The sequence below is a fragment of the Alnus glutinosa genome, chromosome 2 (assembly GCF_958979055.1).
Source record: "Alnus glutinosa chromosome 2, dhAlnGlut1.1, whole genome shotgun sequence".
NCBI lineage: Eukaryota > Viridiplantae > Streptophyta > Magnoliopsida > Fagales > Betulaceae > Alnus > Alnus glutinosa.
In genome coordinates, this window is record NC_084887.1 from 25,467,462 (window position 1) to 25,490,277 (window position 22,816).

Sequence of the window (22,816 nt, forward strand, 5' to 3'; positions counted from 1 at the left end):
GTGTTAAGTTCATGTCAAATTTACAAGTCACGTAAAAACTTATCAACCCAAAAATTGAATGTTTACACTTGCTTAGTCACCTGTGGTCATTTATAGAAGGACTATGTTTTTTTGAAGCTGTACTCTAGACCTTTGGAGAAAGTTGTCACCTTTGCTTAAAAGTTGATTTTGGCGGTAATATGTCCCACTAAAAGTGTTTTGATATTAACTTGGGGAGAGGAGCTCAGCTGATGGGTAGTGTGGTCTGGCCTGAGTTAATCCCAACCCAAGTGAGTAATCTAGTTCATCAAGCCGTAATAGAAACAATAAAACTGCACGAGGGTAATTTTCGTACACATTTATACGTACATTCTCTCGACTCCTTGAGGCTAAAAAAATTGACATTTTTGTATTGATGTTTGGCTTACACTCTTTTCATGGACTTTATACAATAAACTGTAATAAATTACACCTGTATGATTCCCCCACCCCCGCCCAAAAAATAAAAAACATTTATTCCTTCGTATTTTCTAAAATTTCGAAGAAAAAAAAAAAAGGAAAAAGAACCTATCACCAAAAGTCTTTTTACCAGATTTGTTTGACTCCACATTTTCATATCCCAAGATCAAATGAAGGAGAACTGAGAAGACTACAATTTTGTGGGTGTAATTGAGGAATTACATCTTGCTCTGTTATTGACATCTCAGATTTCTGTTTGAGAAGCAAGGTAGCCTGGGCCTCCACTGCATCAAGGTCAAGACCTTCATAAAATTGATCATCATAAAATGCATCCTCCTTCGTATCCGAATTTGTGTCACCGTGATGAAATGAATCTCTGGCTGCTGCAGTCTCTGACTGAAGCAAGAATTCTGGCTCTAGGTTGATTGTAGGAACAGATTCTGATCGACAAAAGTGCAATTTTCTTTTTCGACTTTCCATCTCATGATTTCCTCTTTGGGAAACACTAGTTGTACAAGGCACAACTTGTGAGGAGGGCCTCCTCGTTTGAAAGGATTCTAAATTTCTCCCAGCTGATTGATTAGCAAACTCAGTTTGAGGCGTCTGGAGAGAATACAAGGTTTTCCCCGAAGTACTCGCAGTTTCACATGTTCTGGTCATCGAAGCCACAGAGTTGGGACTAGAACTGTCAGCACATTTACGCTGCCTCTCCATTGGTGTTTGGCTGAGCAAAGAACGCCTGTTGATGGAGATTCATTTGTTAAGAAAAATTGTGGCCTCAACACAGAAAAAGGCCAACAATGAATATATTAAAGAGAATTTTGAAGAATTATAGAGAGCATTAAGAATATGAGATGTTTAGCGGAGCGCATGCTGTGCATATTGTTGGGGAGAGAGGATAATCATGTAAGATAGGAATTAGAAGAGGAGGCTAAAATAAGAAAGGAGCTAAAAGCTTAACAAACACTAAAATCTTTCTACTTTTGAGTTCAGAAACAATGTTTGAATGCCAACCCTGTTAAATATGCAAAACTTGAACAAAATCACATAGTGTCAATGAAGAATTCTTTTGAAACTATGACTCAATAGTGATATCTCCATTTTAGCTAAACCTCAAAGACCAAGGTGAGACTTAATGATTTACCATCAATAACCACATAATGTTCTGTTTTTTGCCGTGGTATGCAATTTTTACCGGCAAGCAGCCACTTTAAACAATTTTATTCTAAAACAATAAACAAAATGTTAACTTCTAAACCTCCTTTGCTAACATTAGTACACTAATTTTAATTTTTAGGAAATGATGTAAATTAAATTCAAATTTTGCATAGACAAATAAGCAACAAAATACCACAAGCTTTTACTTTAAGATCTAAGATAAAATCTCTTGTATTTCCATCATGTATATTCACTAACTAGACAAAAGCACTCCTACACCCCATTTCTTTCTTAAATTTTATATATTAACCTAAACGAATATGATGGATCTATATATCCTCCCTAATAGAGAATTTGCTATTCATTACTAACTATAAACCACATAAGAGTCAATATCTTAGTCATTTGCAATGGTTGGTTTCTTAAAGGATATAATTATATATATAACTAAATCAATCTTATTAAAGTACAAAGGGACGTAACTCAAATACACAAGGAGTATACAAGAGAAACACCCGCTTAGGAAGAGGGAAAGGAACACATATCCAGAAACTCAACAAAGTTAGCAAAGTGAGAACTATTGTGAGCAACCATCCACCCATAGAGTCTTGAACAATAAATCTTTCAAAGCTATTACCGTTCTCACACAATCTTCAAAGTTACAGGAATTGCACTTTCTCCAAATGCACCACATCACACAGTTGGGAGCCATCCTCCAAGCTTCTAAGTAACGATGTCTACCAAAATGGCCACTCTAACTAGCCAATAACTCCACCACCCAACTGGGCATTATCCACTCTACCCCAAAAAGATGGAAAACCAATACCCACAATTCTTTAGCAACTCCGCAATGGAGCATAAGATAATTGATGGAATCCCCACTGTTCTTGCACATACAACACCAATCTATCACTATTAAGCCCCTCTTTCTTGGATTATCCAAGGTCAATATCCTTCCGAATGTCGTTGTCCATACAAATAAAGTCACTCTCATAGATACCTTAATTTTTCATTCCAAGGGAAAGAAACACTAGTAGAGGGGCTAAGAGCATGATAAAATGATCTAACCTCGAATGTCAGCCTTTTGAATGGGAGGCAACATGATCTATACTCGCCATCGCTATTCAATCTGAGAGAGTACAAGAGGTTGAAGAAAGAGGTGACCATCTCTCACTCCCAATCATGTATGGGTTTGATAAAGGTGATATTCCACTGACATATGTTGTTCGCCACCACCATATGGTCTACCACCAAGGCCTCCTTAAAACGGGCAATACAATATAAAACCAGGAAAGCTTCCTTCGGGTCTGATCTCCTCACAAAACATTGTGCTAAAACCGAGTCTTAAGCTCATCTCCCACCTCATATCTCACAAATCTAGAAAAACCCTCCCATCCCCTCCTAATGTTTATCCACACCCCCACCCCATAGAACCTGTATACCGCATTGGAGCACCACCCTTCCCACATGCTCTCATATTTAACTTCCACCACCAATCTCCATGAAGCGTTCCCCCCTGTGTTGTAAAGTCATAGCCATGTCTCCAAGAGAGCTCGGTTAAATAGAATTAGATTCCTAACCCCCAACACTCCTGAGGAAATCGGAGTACAAATCTTGGACCAACTGTCTAGATGGAATTTAAACTCATCTCCCACTCCACCCCCACAAGAATTCCGGCTGAATTTTTTCAATACGGTTAGCAACGCCAACTGGGATGGGGAAAAGTTTATTTAAAGAGTTTTCTATTAAAAGGATAGTAGATAGAAAACTTTCTAAACAAAGAGGAAAAAAAAAACCAGGTTTTTTAGATGGATTTGAAATAGGAGTTTCATCAACATATATCTGCATAATACTTTAAGTTATAAGATATTCATACAAAGCCTAGTACCCTCATTCATGATACAGAAATATTAACAAATAATAGGTTAACATGCATGTCATCTTTATTTCTGTAAATTATAGATTGTTTTGAACCACAAATGAAGGTCTTAAGTTCCTATTTCCTGTAAAATAGGAGTAAAAGTTTGGAATAATGAAACTTTTTGGACCACTATCAGCTTGTCATTTACATGCCACTTGATCAACAATCAATGATTTTGTCAAAAAAAGTAGAAGTTGGAGAATATTTTATGCCATCACCAAATCATGCATTTGTGGTATTCTCCATACTATCGAGATTTAAAAGATTTACATGCTCATATGAGTTAGATACCTTTGTGTTCCTAAGGATGCAATCCCCCTTGCCTCCACCCACCAAGGAGGTAACCCCAACAAACACATGCTTCAGAGAGAGAGAGAGAAAAACACCTGTAAATTGCCATCATGTCATTTCCACAACTTTCAGCTGGACTACTTGCTACTGTTGGATTGATCCTGTCATCTATGAAACTATCATATGAACTGTCGTCCTGCTCATCTTCCTCATCATCAGAAATATCAGTGTCTGAAGATACCCTGAGGTATTCATTAAACAATAAGTCAGAATGGACATTCTTCAAACTTTAAATTGAAAGTACTCCTATTTTTTTATTTTTTTTTTGGGGGGGGGTGGGTGTTTGACAAAATGAAAGGTGTGATGTTAATTCAATTATCTGCAAAAAAACTTACTCAGCCTCCTCCTCAATGAAGGCTCTGGCATCTTTAACAGGATTCTTTTTACCTGAACGCAACAAGTATTAAGTCAGTATACAGCTCAATAGAAAACTTGGTTGTTAAACATACTGCAACACCATAACCAGTATATTCAAGCTCCATTCAACCAAAAAGATGGCTATAGAGACTCAATTTCAGGAGAAAATATAAGATGAGAAAAATAAGAAAATTCCAGCACTGGAAAGTACAGACAATTAGAGGCATCAGACTTGGAATTCAAGGTACCTCTGGCATGCTTATTTTGGATAGGACTGTTACTAGAAAATGATCTGGCAAGATTTGCTATTGGAACGACAAGATTTTCTTTTATGCTTTTCATTTTCCTACTTCCACAATCTCCAATTTTGCGCAACCTTTTAAACTTGCGCTTTTGTTGAACACTTTCTGACTTGTCTCCAGAACTTAAATGCCAATCTTTGCTACAGCTATTGTTTGTCAAGTTTGCAAATGGAGTTTGGGCTTCCTCAACAACTGGAGAAGTGGATATACAACCAGTTATGCTGGCATTATTGTTCAACTTGAGTACAGGAGTTTGAATTGCAATATTAACGGGAGAAACAGATCCATTTCTTCTATAGTTGCTAATTTCCATAATGTCCTTTTCATTTTTTCCTGGACTTGAAGACTTCACTATCAACTCAGTCGGCGATTGGGCTGGTGGAACAAGATCTGGAAAGAGAAATTCATTTTTCTTTTTACCATTTGGTAGCCCTGCAAAAATCCAATTTCTTTCAACATAAAATTCTTAATCCCTGTACACATTTCAAATGTAAGCAAAGTTTTTCAGTCCCTGAACCTAAGGTAGAATGATTTAAGATCTGGAGAAGAATGCAGACCTCTATCATTTACAGGGGACTCTGGAACAACACCACATTTAATCAAATTAGTCAGTCGTGGACTCAGCTCAATATCTCTGAAGTCATCTCTGCATTCATCAGCCAGAGGCAAGAGTGCCTTGATTTCCACAACATCAGGCGTCTCACTAGCAGTATCTCGTTCATTTGAACGATTTCCCTTTAAAGGTGGTGTTTCAGGACTATTCTCAACCTCATCCAATGTCTTCACCTGCTGGGCATCAGAGTCACATAATCCAGATGTTGGCAGAGTCTCGTCCTTTATGCATCTTGTTGGAGAAGCTATTTCTACAGCAGCCATAGCTTGCATAACTAGTTCCTTGTTGCCTTCAGTCGAAGTCCTCGAATAGCAAGAATCTTGCTTTAAAGAATTCAGCGACTTTGTACTGCTTGCAATTGTACACTTAGAATGTGACCCTTCTTTGAGAGGAAGTAAAGGGACAGATAAAATCAAGACCTTTCCAAAAGCATCAAGTGATACATAATCTGAACCAAAGATATAGGAATGCACAGGACGATTTTCGATACAAAAGTCAGGCACAATATGCTTCTCTTTGGTTCTTGTGATCTTCCTAGGTGATACTTCAGAGTCCAATACTTCTCTTTGTGATCTTATGTTTGGAGAATTATCAAAAACTAGCAAACCTGCACAATATTTGAAGGTATTTACATCCCCAATAATAATATTTATTGATCAGTAATAGCATGCAACTTCTGGACATTCAATATCACAAACAAAACAAAGAAAATCCAGAAATAACAATACAATACAACTTTCATAGAGCTAAGCTAATACTTACCATGATATAGTAAGTTGCAACATTGAGATTTGGGAGAATGAAAAAGCAAGAGGAACAGTAATAAAGATCCAAGGCCACTATTATGTTATGATTCAACAACACACTATATAAGTTAAAAGATTCAAGACTCAGAAACTCCACTCAGACTTTGGCTGAAAAGAGTAACAGTCTCAGGATGCAACTTGATTCGAGAATATGAACAATGCCTATATCTATTTGCATAAACAGTGGGATAACTTGTAAGTAGGGTGTTAAGAAAAGGGAAAAAAATTTACATACAGATGTAATTATTTAAGTAGCTTTAGTCCTTTTAAATTATTTGTAGAGATACATAATTATAAATGTTTAGTGCTCATTTCTAACTAGGGAATGAGAAAATACACTGCAGCTCGAATGACACGAGCATTGGGACTTGAAACCAAAAAGACATAAGTAAATGTACCTAAACTTCTAACTGAATTCGAATAATGTACAAGTACAAAGACTTCTTTCCCCCTTAGTGTTCCAATGCATATGATCTCAACCATCCCTCAAAAGTGAACACACCAGAATGCTTTCTGAATACCCAACCTTTTGCCATACAACTCTTTTAGAGCTATTAGAGATTACATTACCTTCTGTTCCATTGCCATGCAGTTCAGCAGTGTTGACCACCAAGCTCTTTCCCAGAAAGACTTCATCCTAAATCCATCACATGATCGAATAAGAAGAACAGTATAATGCAATAAGAGAAATATTAAAGCACAAAAAGTTCAAATAGAACCTCAACAGTGGTTTTGCAGTCTTCGGAAAAGGTTAGTCCTTGCAAACATTGCATCGTATCAATCAACATCCCAGTTCTATATGCATGCATTATCTTATGCACTCTGGATGGAAATGTTTGGAAGTGAGGAAAGGCAATAAGAGATGGCCGCCATGTATTTGCATCAGTAGGGTGGAAATATTTGGCAATTAAACTAGTCTCAGCAGCCGTTAGTTTGTCTTCCAAAACAGATGCTTGAATAGCATGATCATCTTTCACTTTCTTTCCGCGAGGAATGAATTGTTCAATCGACAGCTCAATAACTTGGACTTCTGGTTTGTAAATATGGGGAATCTGCCCAGAAAAGGGAGGAAAAAATTATAATAACAGTATTATTAAATGAATTTATATGTCAAGAAGGCGAAATTAAAATTTTTAAAAAAAATAAACATCTTTTAGAAGATCTCACCATCCTTGGACTAGAATGAAAATTAAAGCTATTCATCCCCCCATTTCGCATATGTTTTCTAACTGCCTTGCCGTTTGCCTGCTTTCGCATGTAACCTTTCAATTCTGACCCTTCACAAGCTAAAACTAGTAATACTGTCAAGGAAATACTCCAGTTAGCATTAGAAACTTGTCAAGGTGTTGAAACCTGGAAGAAGTGAAGAATTATGCTTGTGTTAGTCTCACAAATAGCCTATTCAATAAAATGCATTATCCAAATTACAAAAAGGATATCAACTCGTCCATCATGCTTTCTTCCAGTCCTCCCCATGCGCTGAATCATTCTCAATGGTGACACATTAGCATCAAAACATATTACAAGATCAACTTCCATGATATCCAGTCCTTCTTCACCAATTGATGTGGCAACAATGACATTGTAACCACCAGCTCGAAATTTCTGTGGGAGAACAGAGTAAGCCACGACAAAGAGCAGAGAAAATCATAAAAGAGTATCATATTTACCTCCAAAACATCCTGTTGAACTTTTTGTGACTGGCCTTTCAATGCTTTTCCTGTAAGAAACCATAAATTATAAATTTTTTACAAAATATTAGCATCCCAAGTAAACTTGTCGCCTATTACGGTCGATGTTTTCTTTTAGTATTAAAAATGAAGAATATAACTACAAGGGAAGAAATATAAAAGAGAGAAGGTGAAGTCATGATGGATGTAGCAGAGCGATAGGCTTGGTAACGCTTGGTAACAGATATAGGAGTACTGAAACAAAGATGGACACATGGACACATGCACGCATACAAAAATATGCATATACATATACTAATATGTGTTTGTATGTGTGTACGAGTGAATTTTAATTTAAGGACCCATCGTATCATCTGCCCCTGTCATGTAACATGGGTCTAGGTAGGAACATGGGTGTAGGTAGGTGATCCAAGTGGCAAGGGAGAAGGCTTTAATATTTTCAATAACATAGGAGATCTCCAATTTTGTAATTGAAATAATCACTTCTTTTCAATCTATGATGAAACATATGGCAGGTGCTATTTTTAACATGAAGTAAACTTTCTTTGTATGGACAATAGCTTTAGGTAAAATTTTGACGTATGACAATCAGCGAAAGAGGAATGTCGTGGTGATTGAGTGGTGTTGTATGTGTAAAAAGAGTGGGGAGTCAATTGAACATCTATTACTTCACTGTGAAGTTGCTCGCGATCTATAGAGTTACATTCTTAATTTATTTGGGGTAGAGTGGGTTATGCCACGAATGGTGCTAGAGTTGTTGACTACTAGTTGGGGTGTGTCGTTTGGGTATGATCCAGTTAAGGAAGTTTGGCGGTTAGTTCTGTTGTGTTTAATGTGGTGTATTCTAAGGAAGCGTTTGCTTAACATGTTATATATTTGGATAGCGTCTCATCATAGCGTAAATGTTTTTACTTATGCAAACTTTTTAAATTTATTTTCTATTCGTTCCTATTAGGGGCACTTTTGTATACTTCCTGTGTATTAGGGTTGCGTCCCTCTGCACTTTATTAATGAATTGACATTACTTATAAAAAAAAAAAATTGAAGTAAATAATATCTAATGTCAACCCCCCCCCCCCCCCCCCCCCCCAAAAAAAAAAAAAAAAGACAAAGTCAAGTTTTGTAGTAAAACCGTCTCTAAAACATATACTCAAATGGCTAAATACAAAGTACGGAAAACACAACATACCTGAGCTTTGGCCAATAAACTGGGTAGCTCTAACTAAATCCCTGATATTTGCTAGTGCTTCCATTATGTCCCTGAATGTTTGTATATTATGACCAAGAAAAAAAATTAAGAAATACACAATAGACTGGAAGCATCAAAACTGAGTTGAATAGAAAATAATCTCTTTTACCTGACACTTCCCCTAAAATTGGAGAAAATAATAACCCTCGAGTTTTGTGGATCCTTTGTTTCTGCAACCGGATTTATAGTTGTCACATTAACCAACAAATATCAAAACTTTCAAGCTCACTCAAATTTGAGATTTAAGCCTGCCTATCAATATAGACCTAACTATATCTCAGAAACTTCTGTGTGAATTATTAGTGGCACATATAGTTCACAAATTGAAAAGAGATCATCTCAACCGAGTGAAATTCCACACTGCCAATAATGAAGATCTCTTCAAACCTAAGACAGTACCAAGGATTTAGAAAACTTATTATGGTGAATGAAATTTTAGAGTAACAATTTAGAATACAACCAGAGTCAAATAAAACCATTTAAAGATAAACCAAGTACAACGAATTAGAATAAGCCTTGAAATACTGAATTTTCTCATTTTACTCCATGCATGGTCCAGCAATTGGTTCACTGACTTATCAAAAAAAAAAGCAATCGGTTCACTGAGCTAAACGATTTTTTTGACATAGCATTTACTGAGGACCCTAAACAATGACAAGAAGGGGGAATCTATTGACTTAAAAAATCCAGCTGCAATCCCTAATTGGGCTATCTCCACCATCCAAAGCACAGCTAGGTGAGGCTTGAAAAAGGAAAAATCATAGACCCAATCATCTTTGATATTTCCAGTTCCTGTGAGCCAATTACAACAAATTCTGGGTGTTCATTCAGAGAAGATATTATTATTGATAGAGTTGATTCTCTGTTACTCAAATGTTCCTGAGAAAAGTAAGCCTAATGCATATAAATTGTGGTTCTATACTTCTAGTCCCAAGGAAGAAATAGCACATCTAAATTCAATGTAAGGAATGAAAAATACAACTCATTCTTGGCATCCAAGGAAAGTCAATACCAACTACCAGTTTTCTTAAAACACTTGAACCCCTTATTTAGGACTGTTAAAACACAAAATATCTAATTTATTAGCAGTGGCGAAGACACCCCCAAAAATTAGATATATATCATAACTGGCCATGCTTCCCCACTACACACATTTACTCAATCTTTCCCCACCCATTAACACCTCAGTCTTTTCTTTTACCCAGAAAGGAAGCAACAAATAAAAAATTAGTCTGCAACAGAGTCACCCCTCTCTGGCTCTCTCTCTCTTGAGCAACAATGCTTGATTCTATAAGTATTCAGTAGCAGTATATTTCTGAACCATGGTTTCTCCATTTTCAAAAGATGGGTGTCAACATGTCGTGCTCCAAGTCCTGTCTTTGGTACATGTCCCCATTTCGCTTTCAACAGCTACTAAGAGCGAGTATTTTTCAATTATGAATATGGTTAATACAAGACTTCACAAAAAGATGGAAGATGGTTTTCTTACAAATTATTTTGTTATCTATATTGAGACAAAAATCACTGAAAATTTTAACACAGAAATGATAATAGATAATTTGTATCCTCTAAAACATTATCAGACCTCACTGTGATAGGAAATTTGTAAATTTTTGGGGAGGCTTTTTGTATATGTCTATGTCCAAGTTGACAAGATATACTTTTGTGGACACCTTTTTACCTTTTTACTTATAAGACAATATTAACGCATTAAGAATATCGTTTGAATCTTTTTTGTATTATGTAATGTTTGAACTTTTTGTTTTGTCTCCTTTCTAGCCCCCCCCCCCCCCCCCCCCCCCCCAAAAAAAAAAAAAAAAAAAAAGAGGAAAAGTTCCTGACTCCTCCACTATTTATAAGGACTCAATCAAGTGCTCAATATAATTTAGTAATAATAGTACAAAGAGGCAGCAGAGAGCACAAAATAGTCCAACATTTTGGTGATATAAGATAACATGCCACATACTGAAATGATCAAGCAGTACTTCTAACATTTTTGACAATTTGGGACTAGGTGCACCATGAGCCAAGCTTTGCTGCATTAAGAGCTTTGTTTTCCAAATATCTTCATTTTTACCCATAAATCTCGCAAAATACCTGCAAAAAAATAGCTTAAGCTGATGTCAAACCTTAAAGACCATGCTCTAAACGGCTTTGAATTCCACGTCATCCACATTTAATACATCGACCACAATACTTAGTATGTTTATATAGGAAAACTCTGCCCATTTAACTAAAATTCCAGTTAGTGATATTCTTTAGATCAACTCAAACATGAAGATTTGCATCAATCCTGTGTGCAATTCACTATATAATTGGACAATGGAGAATATCAACCTTCAACTTGAAGGTAAATTAAAACTTCGAAATCAAAATTTGAAAAGGAACCTACGCTGTTTTTAGCATAATGGTCTGATCTATTGGAACTCTGACCCTGGATACAACAAAAATTGTGCCACCCAAACTGAAAGTTTTTGGCACTTGAATGACAAAATTGAAACCATGTTCTTTAGCAGTCAAAATATTTAATAGACAACTCATTGGAAAGGATCCTGGGGAATAAATTGACAAGTTCATAACAAGCTTGTAAAATGAGCGAGTAATGTTACTCTTCATACCCATTTTACACCGCCCGACATGACGTGCTTTAAGTGGCTTTTCTTTTTTTTAAATGGCTAACATGGAAAGCCACTTAAAACACGACACATCAGTCGGTATGAAATGGGTGTGATAAATAAGTGTGAAGAGTAGCATTACTCAAAATGAGCAAGTATAATTTATGAGATCTTGTATTAGCTTATAAAGACAGTGCAGAAATGAAGGGTGCACAAGAACATACCCTTGTCGTAACTTTTCTTCAAGCATTTCATATGATGGCCTAATCCCATGGCTTGAGAGTAACTTACGAATATGATAGAGAGTAATAAGAACTCCAAAATATCCTTCCACTTCATTATACTTAATGTGGGGAAGGTCTGGCGGGGGTGCTTGACGAAATTTATCCCTCAAGTTAAGTAACTCACATGGGCTCAACTGTCAACCACCAAAGAGAGAGGGAGAGATGAGTAAGAAGACCAAAGAGAATGTTTGCGCATTAACAAGAAAGAGATAAAATGGCAGTGAAGCGCAAAACTCTCAGAGCTAAAATTTACAACTGAGAAAATTTTCAAAAACGATTTCTGGTTGGAATACAGTTTGTTTGAAGCATAATACAACATATGACACCAGAGATGTGTTGATTACTCTAAAACACACAAGTGCTGGCAATTAGACGCTTATATAACAGAAATTTATTGTGTTTTATAAAGCATTTGTGATAGAAATCTATGATCACGATTCACGTATGCTATTATTAATTATTAAAAAGAAACTAGGGAGCCATCACTATAAAGATGGTTGAGAATCATTTCCAAGTTCTCTTGAGTACTCTTCACAGCTTTCATGACCCTTTGCAGGACAGCTGCCACCTTTTCCAACGGCCAATTTTTCATAACAGATTGTTTAATATAAAATAGATCATGAGAACAGATTATTTCTATCAAAAGCTATGTAAATTAGCATGAGGCCATCGTATTTCAAGGGAACATCAAAAAGCCCCATCAATTTGTGATAGCCTCTTCTTGACCAGTAAATATTTTCCCAGAGCTTAAATAAATATTTGTCAGGTTAGCTACTTAATCTGCCCATGTCTTTATAGATGTACTGAAAAGCACCAGCATCTTGGTATGCAACATGACGATCAATGAACTTTACCAACAGCTTATCAAAGCCTTCCTAAAAGATGACGATTGGTGTGCATTTAACACTTGATCTCAACACAGGAGTATGTTTTTCATAATGCCTCAATTGCCAAGAAAATGTATTAAACCTGACTCTTAATCAGAACTTGCAACAAGAACATTCATAACAACGTTTAATGGCATAATCAATTGAAAAAGAAATGCAAAACAAACAGTTTCCCAAAATATAATTAAAGAATTACAATATACGGAACCCATACAGTTTGATAGTCTCTATTCTGGAGAACTCCAATGGCACAAAGCCTGCCTACAATTGGACGTAGTACTTCTGAGAGCTTATTATTTATTTCTACCGCATCTTGCCCCATTGCAACCTAGTAATATTGCAACCAAGATGTTATATATACACACACAAAGACACATAGTTATGTGAAGAAAAGGCTCCAAAAAGGACAAAATATAAATACCTGAATTAACTCTATCTTCCTGTTGTGCACATAGGGGCTGACATCATCATCACTTTCATTACGATATTCAAGTGTTGACATATATAAGTTATCAATAATATGCTGGATGGTCTGCTGCTTTGCTGATAAATTGTATTCAGCATAAGCATCTAAAATATTGTTTGAAACTTTATAGAACCCAAGTAGATGTTAGTAACTTACATCCTGGTGTGGCAGTCAAAGCTAATATTCTCAGCTGCACTGGTACAGCCATTAACTAAAAATTTGGAGTATCGTTAGTATCTCAGACCAGTAACAATATCCAAAAACACATACTGAACTAAAGCCTGTATAGGGGGATGATTAAAACTAAAGAATGAAAGAAAAGGAAAAACCTCACGAACTGCAACACAATAAGAATAATTTCCCAACGCTCGATGAGCTTCATCAATCACCAACAAGACCAAGTAGTTCACCAAACATGTGCCTATGACAATTTACTTCATGAGCAAAAAAGTAATGGAGGATACAACCGAAAGATATCACATGAAATAACTTCAGACAAAGGTTTAAAGCGTCATGCTGAACTAATTAATTTCAGAGACTCTAAGTCCAAGTGCAAGTAACTAATCATTCAATTGAAACTGTATATTAGAAATTAACCTGCATAGACTTACACCACTTGTTGGTTTTCTCAATTTACACCAAGATTGAGCAATTATAAAATCAAATTTGAAGACAAAATGAAAGAATTTAAGGCAATACTCTGGTAGCTAAAGTATTATGGCATTAACCGAACATCATTAAACCATGTTCACCACATCAAGTTATTACCACCCATTAGAATTTCAACCTAAATTACAACCATAGAAATGTATACAGCTAGACCTACAAGGAAATGAAATGACATTACTATTTGCATATTCTTTCCCATGTTATGACTTATGATATCCAAAATCAAATAATCCATAAAATAAATAACATTCCAGGTAACCAAAGAATAATAGTAAGAGAATGTTAGGTGGTTGATGCCAAAACTATGAACTAGCATAATAGAAAATATTAACAACTCCAATAGGGGCAACAACAAAAAGAAGGTAGAGATGATTGTTCCAATAAAAGTCAGGAACATAAAAGAAGTTACTTAGGAGGTGGCAAAGCAACAGGGGACAAACTACAAGAAGCATATATACTCCTTTTGTGAGTTATGAAGAAGCTTCACATCAATAAAAAAAGTCTAGTTGTATATGCTACTCAAAACAAAGACAAAACTCTCTTCGTGAAGGTATATTTAGGTTTTTATCCTCCATACAATATGGGGAAAAAGAGTTCCTTATAAAATCATGGTGATATAGGGTTACTATCAAATATATTTTGATTTGCTTTTATTTAAAAAAAAAAAAAAAGTCAAATATTTACATAGTACTAAGATCTCAAGATATAATGGACTCGTTTGGCAACGCTTTTTAGGGTTGCTTTTGTTTTTTAGCAAAAAAACCAAAAGCATAACAAACAATTCAAAACACTAAATACTTAAAACTATTTTCACCTATACGTCACATCACAACCAAAAAGTACCCTCTAGAAAGTTTTGTCAAATGAATCCAATATTTTATATCCATTCACGAGTCCTTGCCATTTAAAAATAAAAATTAAAAAAAAAAAAAAAAAAAAAAAGGAAAAAGGGAAAATCTATAAGGGTGTTTTCTTGTCTGATGTTAAGCCTTTATATTACTTATTTTTAATTTATATTAAAAAAGATTGTTTACATTAAAGTACTGAATGAACATCTTTCTTGAAATATTGACAACTGAACTTCTTTCCTTAATCTTCTCCATAAACTGTGAAGCACTACTTCCAACCAAAGCTTCTTTCAGTACTTCCTATGATGAAGGAAATCTTCAATCGTGGCTACTAACAAAAATTTCAGAATATTAAATACCCCATTGCCTCATTACATGCAGGAAATGCCTTTCCATGACAGTTCAATGTTACAGTGAACCATAACAATTTCAGCAATCCTAAAATATTAAGGTATAGTTCGAAAACTCACCAGACTGAATATCCTTTTCCAGCACTTGTGGAGTAACAAAGAAAACTCGTTTAGTTTTCCAAAAGCATGCTCTTTTTGTAGGATTTATCTGACCCGTCATATCAATTGTCCACTCCTGCAATCAGTTTGAAACATATCTTCTCAAAATGTGTAAATGATTCTTATAATCATCACTATGTTGATGAGTGAAGAAGCAGCTTACTTGAGGAATTCCCACGATATTATGACATGCTTCTATCTGTTGCATGACAAGGGGTCGAGAAGGAGCAGTAAAGACTATTTTCCCTGTCATGGAAAGACCAAGCAGGCAAGGATAGATTTCAAAGTTCGATAAGTAAAGCTTTCAAAATAAACTCGAAAAAATGCTCAAAACAAGAAACTAGAGCATACATGCGTTCATGTAATCCAAGTGAAAATTTTGTCCATATAATTTGCAAATATATATATATACATATATAAAGAGGCAACTAAGCGATACAAAAATAAATTTTGGATAGCATACGTGAACCGGGATTTCATAATGGTTCAACTGGAAGCTGGCTTGCCCAAGTTTGCAGGCTGTTGACCCATTGACCTCTCTATTACCCAACAAAGCTTTGCCAGCTAAATGTTTATTAGGATATGGAATAACGCTAAGAAACTTGTAGAAATATCATTATAATGTTTCAAGAAACAAGTGAAGATGCATAGTCCATTTGGATCTTCTCTAACAGCCTAGAGTTTCTACAGAGAAATATTTAAAATAAAAATAAATAATAGAAAAAAGAAAATGTAAAGAAAACGCTCTTCCAACATTTACAATGAGACAGTACAAAATTGCCAACCAGAAAAGGGTAGGGGAGATGAAAAGGTTAAAATGTTTTGTAGCATACCAAACATTCTCTCAAAGTCAATCTTCCAAACATTGAGGAGAGAAACAAAATCAACTTCTAAGATATATCTTATGCAAACAGATGTCTTAGAACAAAAGTTATTTTTCTTTTAAAAAAGAAAAAAAGAAAAAAAAAAGAAAAAAAACAGAAGTACAGTCTGTTTGTTAATATCTGAGGTGGAGATGAAACCAACTAGAGTATGGCCTCCAAAATTAATATTGACAATTAAATCTATAAAAAGTTTGATTTCCTTATGTAGGTATCAGATGGTGAGTTTTTAAGAATTAGTTTCAACAAAAAAAAAAATTATTATTAAATTATTTTATGAAACACTAATCAGATTTCAACACAAATTTGTTCGTATGGTTCAAAAATGGCGCTTTCTATGTGCATCATCACTGGACAAAGCTGATAGTAAACTGACAAATAATATTATCTGGTGCGAGAATAAATGAATTGTAACCAAATTGGAAGTTGGTTGGGGTAAATAATAGTAAGGAGTAGTTTACCATCAGGAAACCATCTGAAGTAGTTATACATAACAACTGCAGCAATAAGCGTCTTCCCAAGTCCTGTTGGCAACGCTACCAATGTATTTGAAAACAATGCTGTCTTGGTAATAGCGAATTGATAGTCACGAAGAGGAACATTAACTGCATGATTTAAAACAATCAAAAGAAGAAGAAGATAAGCTTATTGTTGCAGTACTTGAACATTGAGGAAAGAATTAATGATAAAACAATCCTATATCCAGCTAAATATTATTATAATCAGCTCATACACTCAAACAAGAAGTAGTGCGTCACAACCCATTTTTTATATCAGAAGACCTGCTTGACCATTGGTAACTGTGACGAGTAAAATTTGAACTTTTCTCAAAAAAGAAGCATTATAATCAATTGTTCCAACAAAACCAAAAGGAATTATTATAACCCATTGAGACAAGAACCGCCATTAACACAATATGACCAAATGACTAATAGTTTATTTACTTCATCATTAATGTTAGTTCAATACATTAGGAGAATAACCCACGTTCGAAATTACTAAACGACAAGGATTTTGAAGATAGATTGATGATATAACTATCCTGTAGCAATATAATAAAATCAGTTGCTTCAGTAAGAACCCAAAAATCTATATCACCAAAAGAAAAGACCCGAACTTTGAATTAGTTCTTTAAAACCCATTTCCTTAATGTTCCCGAGAAACCTACTAACCCATTTGCCCAATCACAAAAGAAACGTAAAAATTAAAAAGAAGTCTAAAAAAAAAAAAACCTGGGTATATCCAAGTTTTGGCTGCCTCAGCATCAATGTTAATGCAGCTCACCCGTTCATCACCCTCTACGCCATCTTGATCACGTAAATCGGCGCCCCGATGCTGCGACCGAGCCCTCGGTAGGCCCGCCTTGGCCACGAACTTGTCGAGCGTAGATTGCCGAGAAACCCCAGCCTTTTGCTTGGTCTTAGAACATGAAGCATTTGAATTGGGAGGGGCAAAATGGGAAACAAATTGGTCCGCGTGCGAAGTGGAGGGCTTCCCGGTTTGGCAAGCCACATCGATTTCTCTAACGGCTGCTTCCCAATCGAAACCCTAAAGAGAGACAGAGAAAGATAAGAGTGAGAAACGAAACGGTGAGTTTAGAGAGAGATAGAGTGAGAGTGATAGCAAATGGACATACGTCGTCGTCTTCGTCTTCGTTGATGATTTGGTGAGTAATGGTTGAGGTCATCGGACTGTCTGGACCTTGGAGAGAGAGAGAGAGAGAGAGAGAGAGAGAGAGTTCTCGCGGCAAAACTTTGAAAATGCCCTCCTGTTTTGGTGCGCCCAAGCGAGTAGTGCGGGGCAAGCTACTGAGTGGGCTCTGTCTTGGGATCATGCAAACTAAGAATGGGTAAGTAATGGGCTTGGCTCAAATCCAATCCCTCTGGGTCCAACAAGGTGTTTTTGTCTTTTAACCCAAGTGAAATGGGTGCTACTAGATTATTACTTCCTATATAAATCTATGCTACTTTTTTTTTGACATGTTCACGCAAGAAGGGGAGGAATAATTCAAACTAGTGACCTTCACTTCATTGTGTGTGATCCCTAGCCGATTGAGCTACTTCTTAAAAGCTATACTACGTTTCATGAATTGAGAGAATAGTTGCTGAAAAATAGATTGTCTTCTCTATGTAACTCCTATTTATTTGGTGTAAGTTGATTTGTAACTTTTCGCTCAACTAGAACATTAGGATAAGAAACTGCCAACCGGTGGCAGACCCAGATAATCGACATTGGAGGGGCCAATAAACATAATTTAAAATATAAATTGAATAATTTGTCACACAATGTGTATCGCAATAGTACATTATAAAAATTCATAAATATGTTCCAAAATTATTATATTAGCAACAAAAACATGTTGGCACTAATACAAAAAGACAAAAATATAAAGTGTTCAAAAATCTATTTTACGTCCTTTTAGAGAAACAAAATCATCAAGATCGAATCTAAATTAAAACTCTCAGCAATTTCCCTTTCAATATATACAACTAAACTATTTGCGAGAAATTCGTTCTCTATTTTGTTGTGAAATCTTGTTATTTTCATAACTGAAAATGTTCGTTCGGTAATCGCTGTAGACATTGGAAGAGTCAAAACAAGACAAATCAATCTATCAATAAGATGGTATGTCTTTGATTTTCCTGTCTCTGCCAATCATTAACCATAATTCTGCAATGGAAGACAACTTTTGCAATTTCAAATCATAATGCACATCAAGTTCAAAATACTTCAACTGGAATCCTAAATTAATTTTCTTCTACTCAGAAAAATCAAGAGGATAATACATCTCCGCAAGGCTACATATATCATCAATTTTAAAGGATTTATAACTATCGTTTTGATCCAAAGCTGAGCTAAGTATCAAAAGTTTAACTACCCTTTCACCAAACCTACAATTGAGCTATTGTAGTTGAAAGTCTATAACAGCATTGAATATGTCAATATAGTAATGATGCTCCACTGTAATGTAATTATGTTGATTACGACATCGACCTTCAATATAACAAGCACTCAAGTATGGGATGTCAATTTCAAGTTTCTTGGAGAAATAGACAACATTCTCCAACAATTTATCTCAATCATCACCTCTCAGCTTTTGGATAAGTTTTTTCGTAACAAAAAACTGAATTAATAGCGTTCAAAATGTCTTGAGATTTTTGCTGCAAAGCTTGACAAAGAACGTCAATAATACCCATAATTTTCTTCATCAAATGTAAAATAAATATGAATTCGACAGATATAACCATTTTATAAGCAGGATTAGCATCTCCATGTTAAGAGTAATTGGCTCATTCTCTTTTAATTTTTTCAAGCACTAAACAGGTAGCATCAAACATACTTATTAGGCTACAAATAGAATTATAATGAGAACCCCAACGAGTATCACCAACTCGTTTCAAAGTGTCAATTTGGTTAGCTCATTTTCCAGTTTCAAGTTCACTAATAGCTCGCATATATGCAATTTTTTCTACTTGAGTAGCTTGTAGTTGATCATGACGTTTACATGAAACACCAATCATATTGATAATGAAATTCAAATTTGTGAATAACCCATGAACATAAACCACTTCTCTAAATGCAGCAACTAATGCTAATTGCAATCGGTGAGCAAAATAATGAACATAGTATGCATAAGGACAGTCATTAAGAAATAATGCCTGCAATCCATTCCATTTACCACACATATTGCTAGCATCATCATATCTTTGTCCACAAATGTTTTGAATATCAAGTCCATTATGAGAAAGAACATTAGATATTTTATTCTTTATAGTCAATGCCAGTGTATCTTCAACATGAACAAGATCAAAGAAGTGTTATTGTATAAAACCATATTTGTTGACAAATCTCAAAACAATAACCATTTGTTCTCTTTTAGACTCATCTCATGCTTCATCAACAATAATGCGAAATTTATAGTCTCTAATATCTTCACGAATTTTATCTCACACTTCACTTGTCATGACTTGCAAAATCTCATTTTGAATTCTATGTGAAGTATACTTTGCAGATTTATAAGTATTTTCTAAAACAACTGTTGCAACTTTTTCATTATATGATGCCAAAATTTTAATCATTTCAATAAAATTACCTTGATTTTTTGAATCAGGAGTCTCATCATGACCTCTAAAAGCACTTCCTTGAAATGCAAGCCACCAAACAACATCAATAAAAATTTTCACACGTAATCGATTATTTTGAATTTGTAATGTACTTTGTGCATTCAATAATTTATCGATATGCCATGATTGTTGATTTAAATTCTCACAAGATTTCACAGCATTATTATGGGGTGAATAAGGATCCTCTCCAATATGAGTAAAAAATGCACATTTCTTTCAATCATGAACCTTTTTCCAATTGCTAAATCCCTTTGTAATAAATACATCCCATCCAAGACATCCAACTGGTTTCATTGTAAAAAGATAACATAGCAGACAACATGCAACATCCGTAGTAGGAGAATACTCAAGCCAATATGAAAATTGTGTGAACCATGAAGCTTTAAAATGGCGGGGATGACTTTCTGGTCCAGAAAGTGGATAGTCTGGATGACGAAATTGATATGAACGCGCTTTCAAATAAGCCATTCGTATTTCATCACGTCGATTGACTATATAGTCTCACATCGGAGAACATAATCCTAGATCCTGTTCTATATAAAAAGCATCAACTTCATTAACATTGAGCGTGAAAGATTTAAAAGGGCTCTCTTGAGTTTTCACAATTAGATATTCATAAGGATGTTCTTCAACTTTAATCCTTTGAGGTGTAAGAAGACGTTCTTAGAGATTTGAAGTTTCAGCATTAAAATTCAATAGTGGATTACTTTCTAGAACATCAACTTATTTTTCTTTTGAAGAATGACTCAATGATTTTAAACTTTGACATGCTTCATAAATCTAAATTTTCAAAGTTAAATTACAACCCCATAAGAGACAATCAAAGTTAGTATATATATATATATAAACCATTTCTTCCACACCTTAACCTGATATATAATGTCTTCACAAGTTCACAATCCAAAAAATTGTAGAGTGAGATCGTCACAAGATTCACAACAAAGAAAAATTTGATTGAGTGGAATCATCACAATTCACAACTCAAAACCATCCATATTCCATATGCTTTGGAAATTTAGACAAGACCAGCACTAGTATTGAGCTTAGTGGAGAAGCAATGCCCAAAAATGGTGAAAAACCTCTTGTCCTCTTCCCTCTTCCAAACCTGCAAACCTCAAAACCAACCTTTTTTTTATTAAAAAAAAAAAAAAAAAAAACCCTTCTCATAGAACACTCTAAAAAATGCCAGCCACTCACCAGCATCAGCACAGCCGCACCATAAGTTTTTTTTGTTCGTCTTTGTCTCTTTTACAAGTTTTTTTCTTTTTTTATTTTCCATCATATGTCGTTTATTATTTGCTAACTTTAGTTTTCTTGAGTCATTGAGGTACAGTATGTGTGGAGCAGTAGAGGTGTTGTTGTCTCATCTCTCATGGAGTGTCGTGCTAAGCTAGTAACAACCTAGAACTTGAAGTATGGCTATGGGATGGACCGGAAGGTGGTATGGTACTATCACTATACTATGGACTAATAGAGAAAAACAAAATTGAACGTTGGGGGCTTTGAGTGTGGGGCCAAACTCATCGTACCCTACTGGTGGGGCCAAACTTGGGACTTCAAGTCTGTAAGACAAAAAATGTCTACTAATTTTATTTTATTTTTTTCCAGGAGCCAACAGGGGTCGTGGCCCCTGCTGGCCCTAAAAGAAATCTACCCTTGTTCCCAACCCATCCTTGTCATCCATTGTACATTGACTTTTTTTTTGTACAAATGAAAGAATCATACTCCAAAATGATTTAAGCGGGTTGTAGCTTATCGTTTTCAGCACTCCACATAGACAATAAACCATAAATTTAGGCAGACTATTCAAGTGTTATGTAAGTTGGTAAAACATATCATAGGACCAAGTCACACCACTAGAGTGCATCCATTCGTTCATAACTCAAGTAAATATTACATGTGGTTCAAGGTGTCTAAATTTTGTTTGAAGTCATTTGCTTATAAATGTAGTATTATGTTATACAAATTGATTTAATGTTGCTCCTGCTAATGTTGTCGATTTAGTATGTCATCAGTGCTCTTTATAAGACACATATCAAAAGTGCATGATCAAGCATTGAAGTAAACTAAATTTAGGGGTAGAAAGGTTGTTATAACACACAATGTAATGTGTGCTTGTGACTTTGATATGAAATTTACATTTGTGTACTCTCGGTTGGGAGGGAACCACGAATGACTCACGAGTTTTTTTTTAATGTGCTTTGTAAGGAGAAAAACAAATTCATGTGACTAGCATAAGATAATATCTTGCACCTTGAGTGTAATGACCCGCTTTTTACAAAAGAGCGTAAGCAATTATATCTAAATAATTACGTGTCATTAACCTTTCAGAGACGATAAATCTCGCAGCGGAAAATATGAATATCTTTTTTCTTTTTATTTTATTTTATTTTATTTTATTTTAAACCAACAGGGACAATTCCCTTTCAACACATATAGAGCTTTAACTGAAATACCTCGTTTGCATTATAATAATAAAAAGGTCTTACAAATAAATACACACGGAAGCGATAACATAAGAGCCGCATACGGCTCGTATCCTACAGAATTGTAGTCATATTACAAACCATAAAATAAAACATAAGAGGTTTAGGAAGTACATAAAATGAAACCTAATATCAACATAGAAGATAGATTATTCGGCAAG

The 22,816-nt window shown here is 35.2% G+C and overlaps 1 protein-coding gene across 1 annotated transcript; it reads right to left on the reverse strand.

The window, feature by feature from the left end:
- Positions 1-362: 362 nt before the first annotated feature.
- LOC133860024 (DEAD-box ATP-dependent RNA helicase FANCM) lies at positions 363-17,805 on the reverse strand. Its single transcript, XM_062295651.1, has 23 exons — positions 17,682-17,805; positions 17,278-17,593; positions 16,507-16,650; positions 15,328-15,410; positions 15,126-15,240; positions 13,468-13,559; positions 13,295-13,349; positions 13,094-13,215; positions 12,887-13,000; positions 11,726-11,919; positions 10,853-10,983; positions 8,996-9,056; positions 8,827-8,897; positions 7,617-7,666; positions 7,386-7,551; positions 7,114-7,241; positions 6,666-6,998; positions 6,517-6,583; positions 5,085-5,747; positions 4,474-4,959; positions 4,204-4,255; positions 3,904-4,050; positions 363-1,177 (listed from the first exon to the last, which is right to left on the reverse strand). Exons 1-23 carry the CDS (start codon positions 17,730-17,732, stop codon positions 592-594), a joined length of 4,227 nt encoding a protein of 1,408 aa, XP_062151635.1. The 5' UTR covers positions 17,733-17,805; the 3' UTR covers positions 363-591.
- Positions 17,806-22,816: the final 5,011 nt, after the last annotated feature.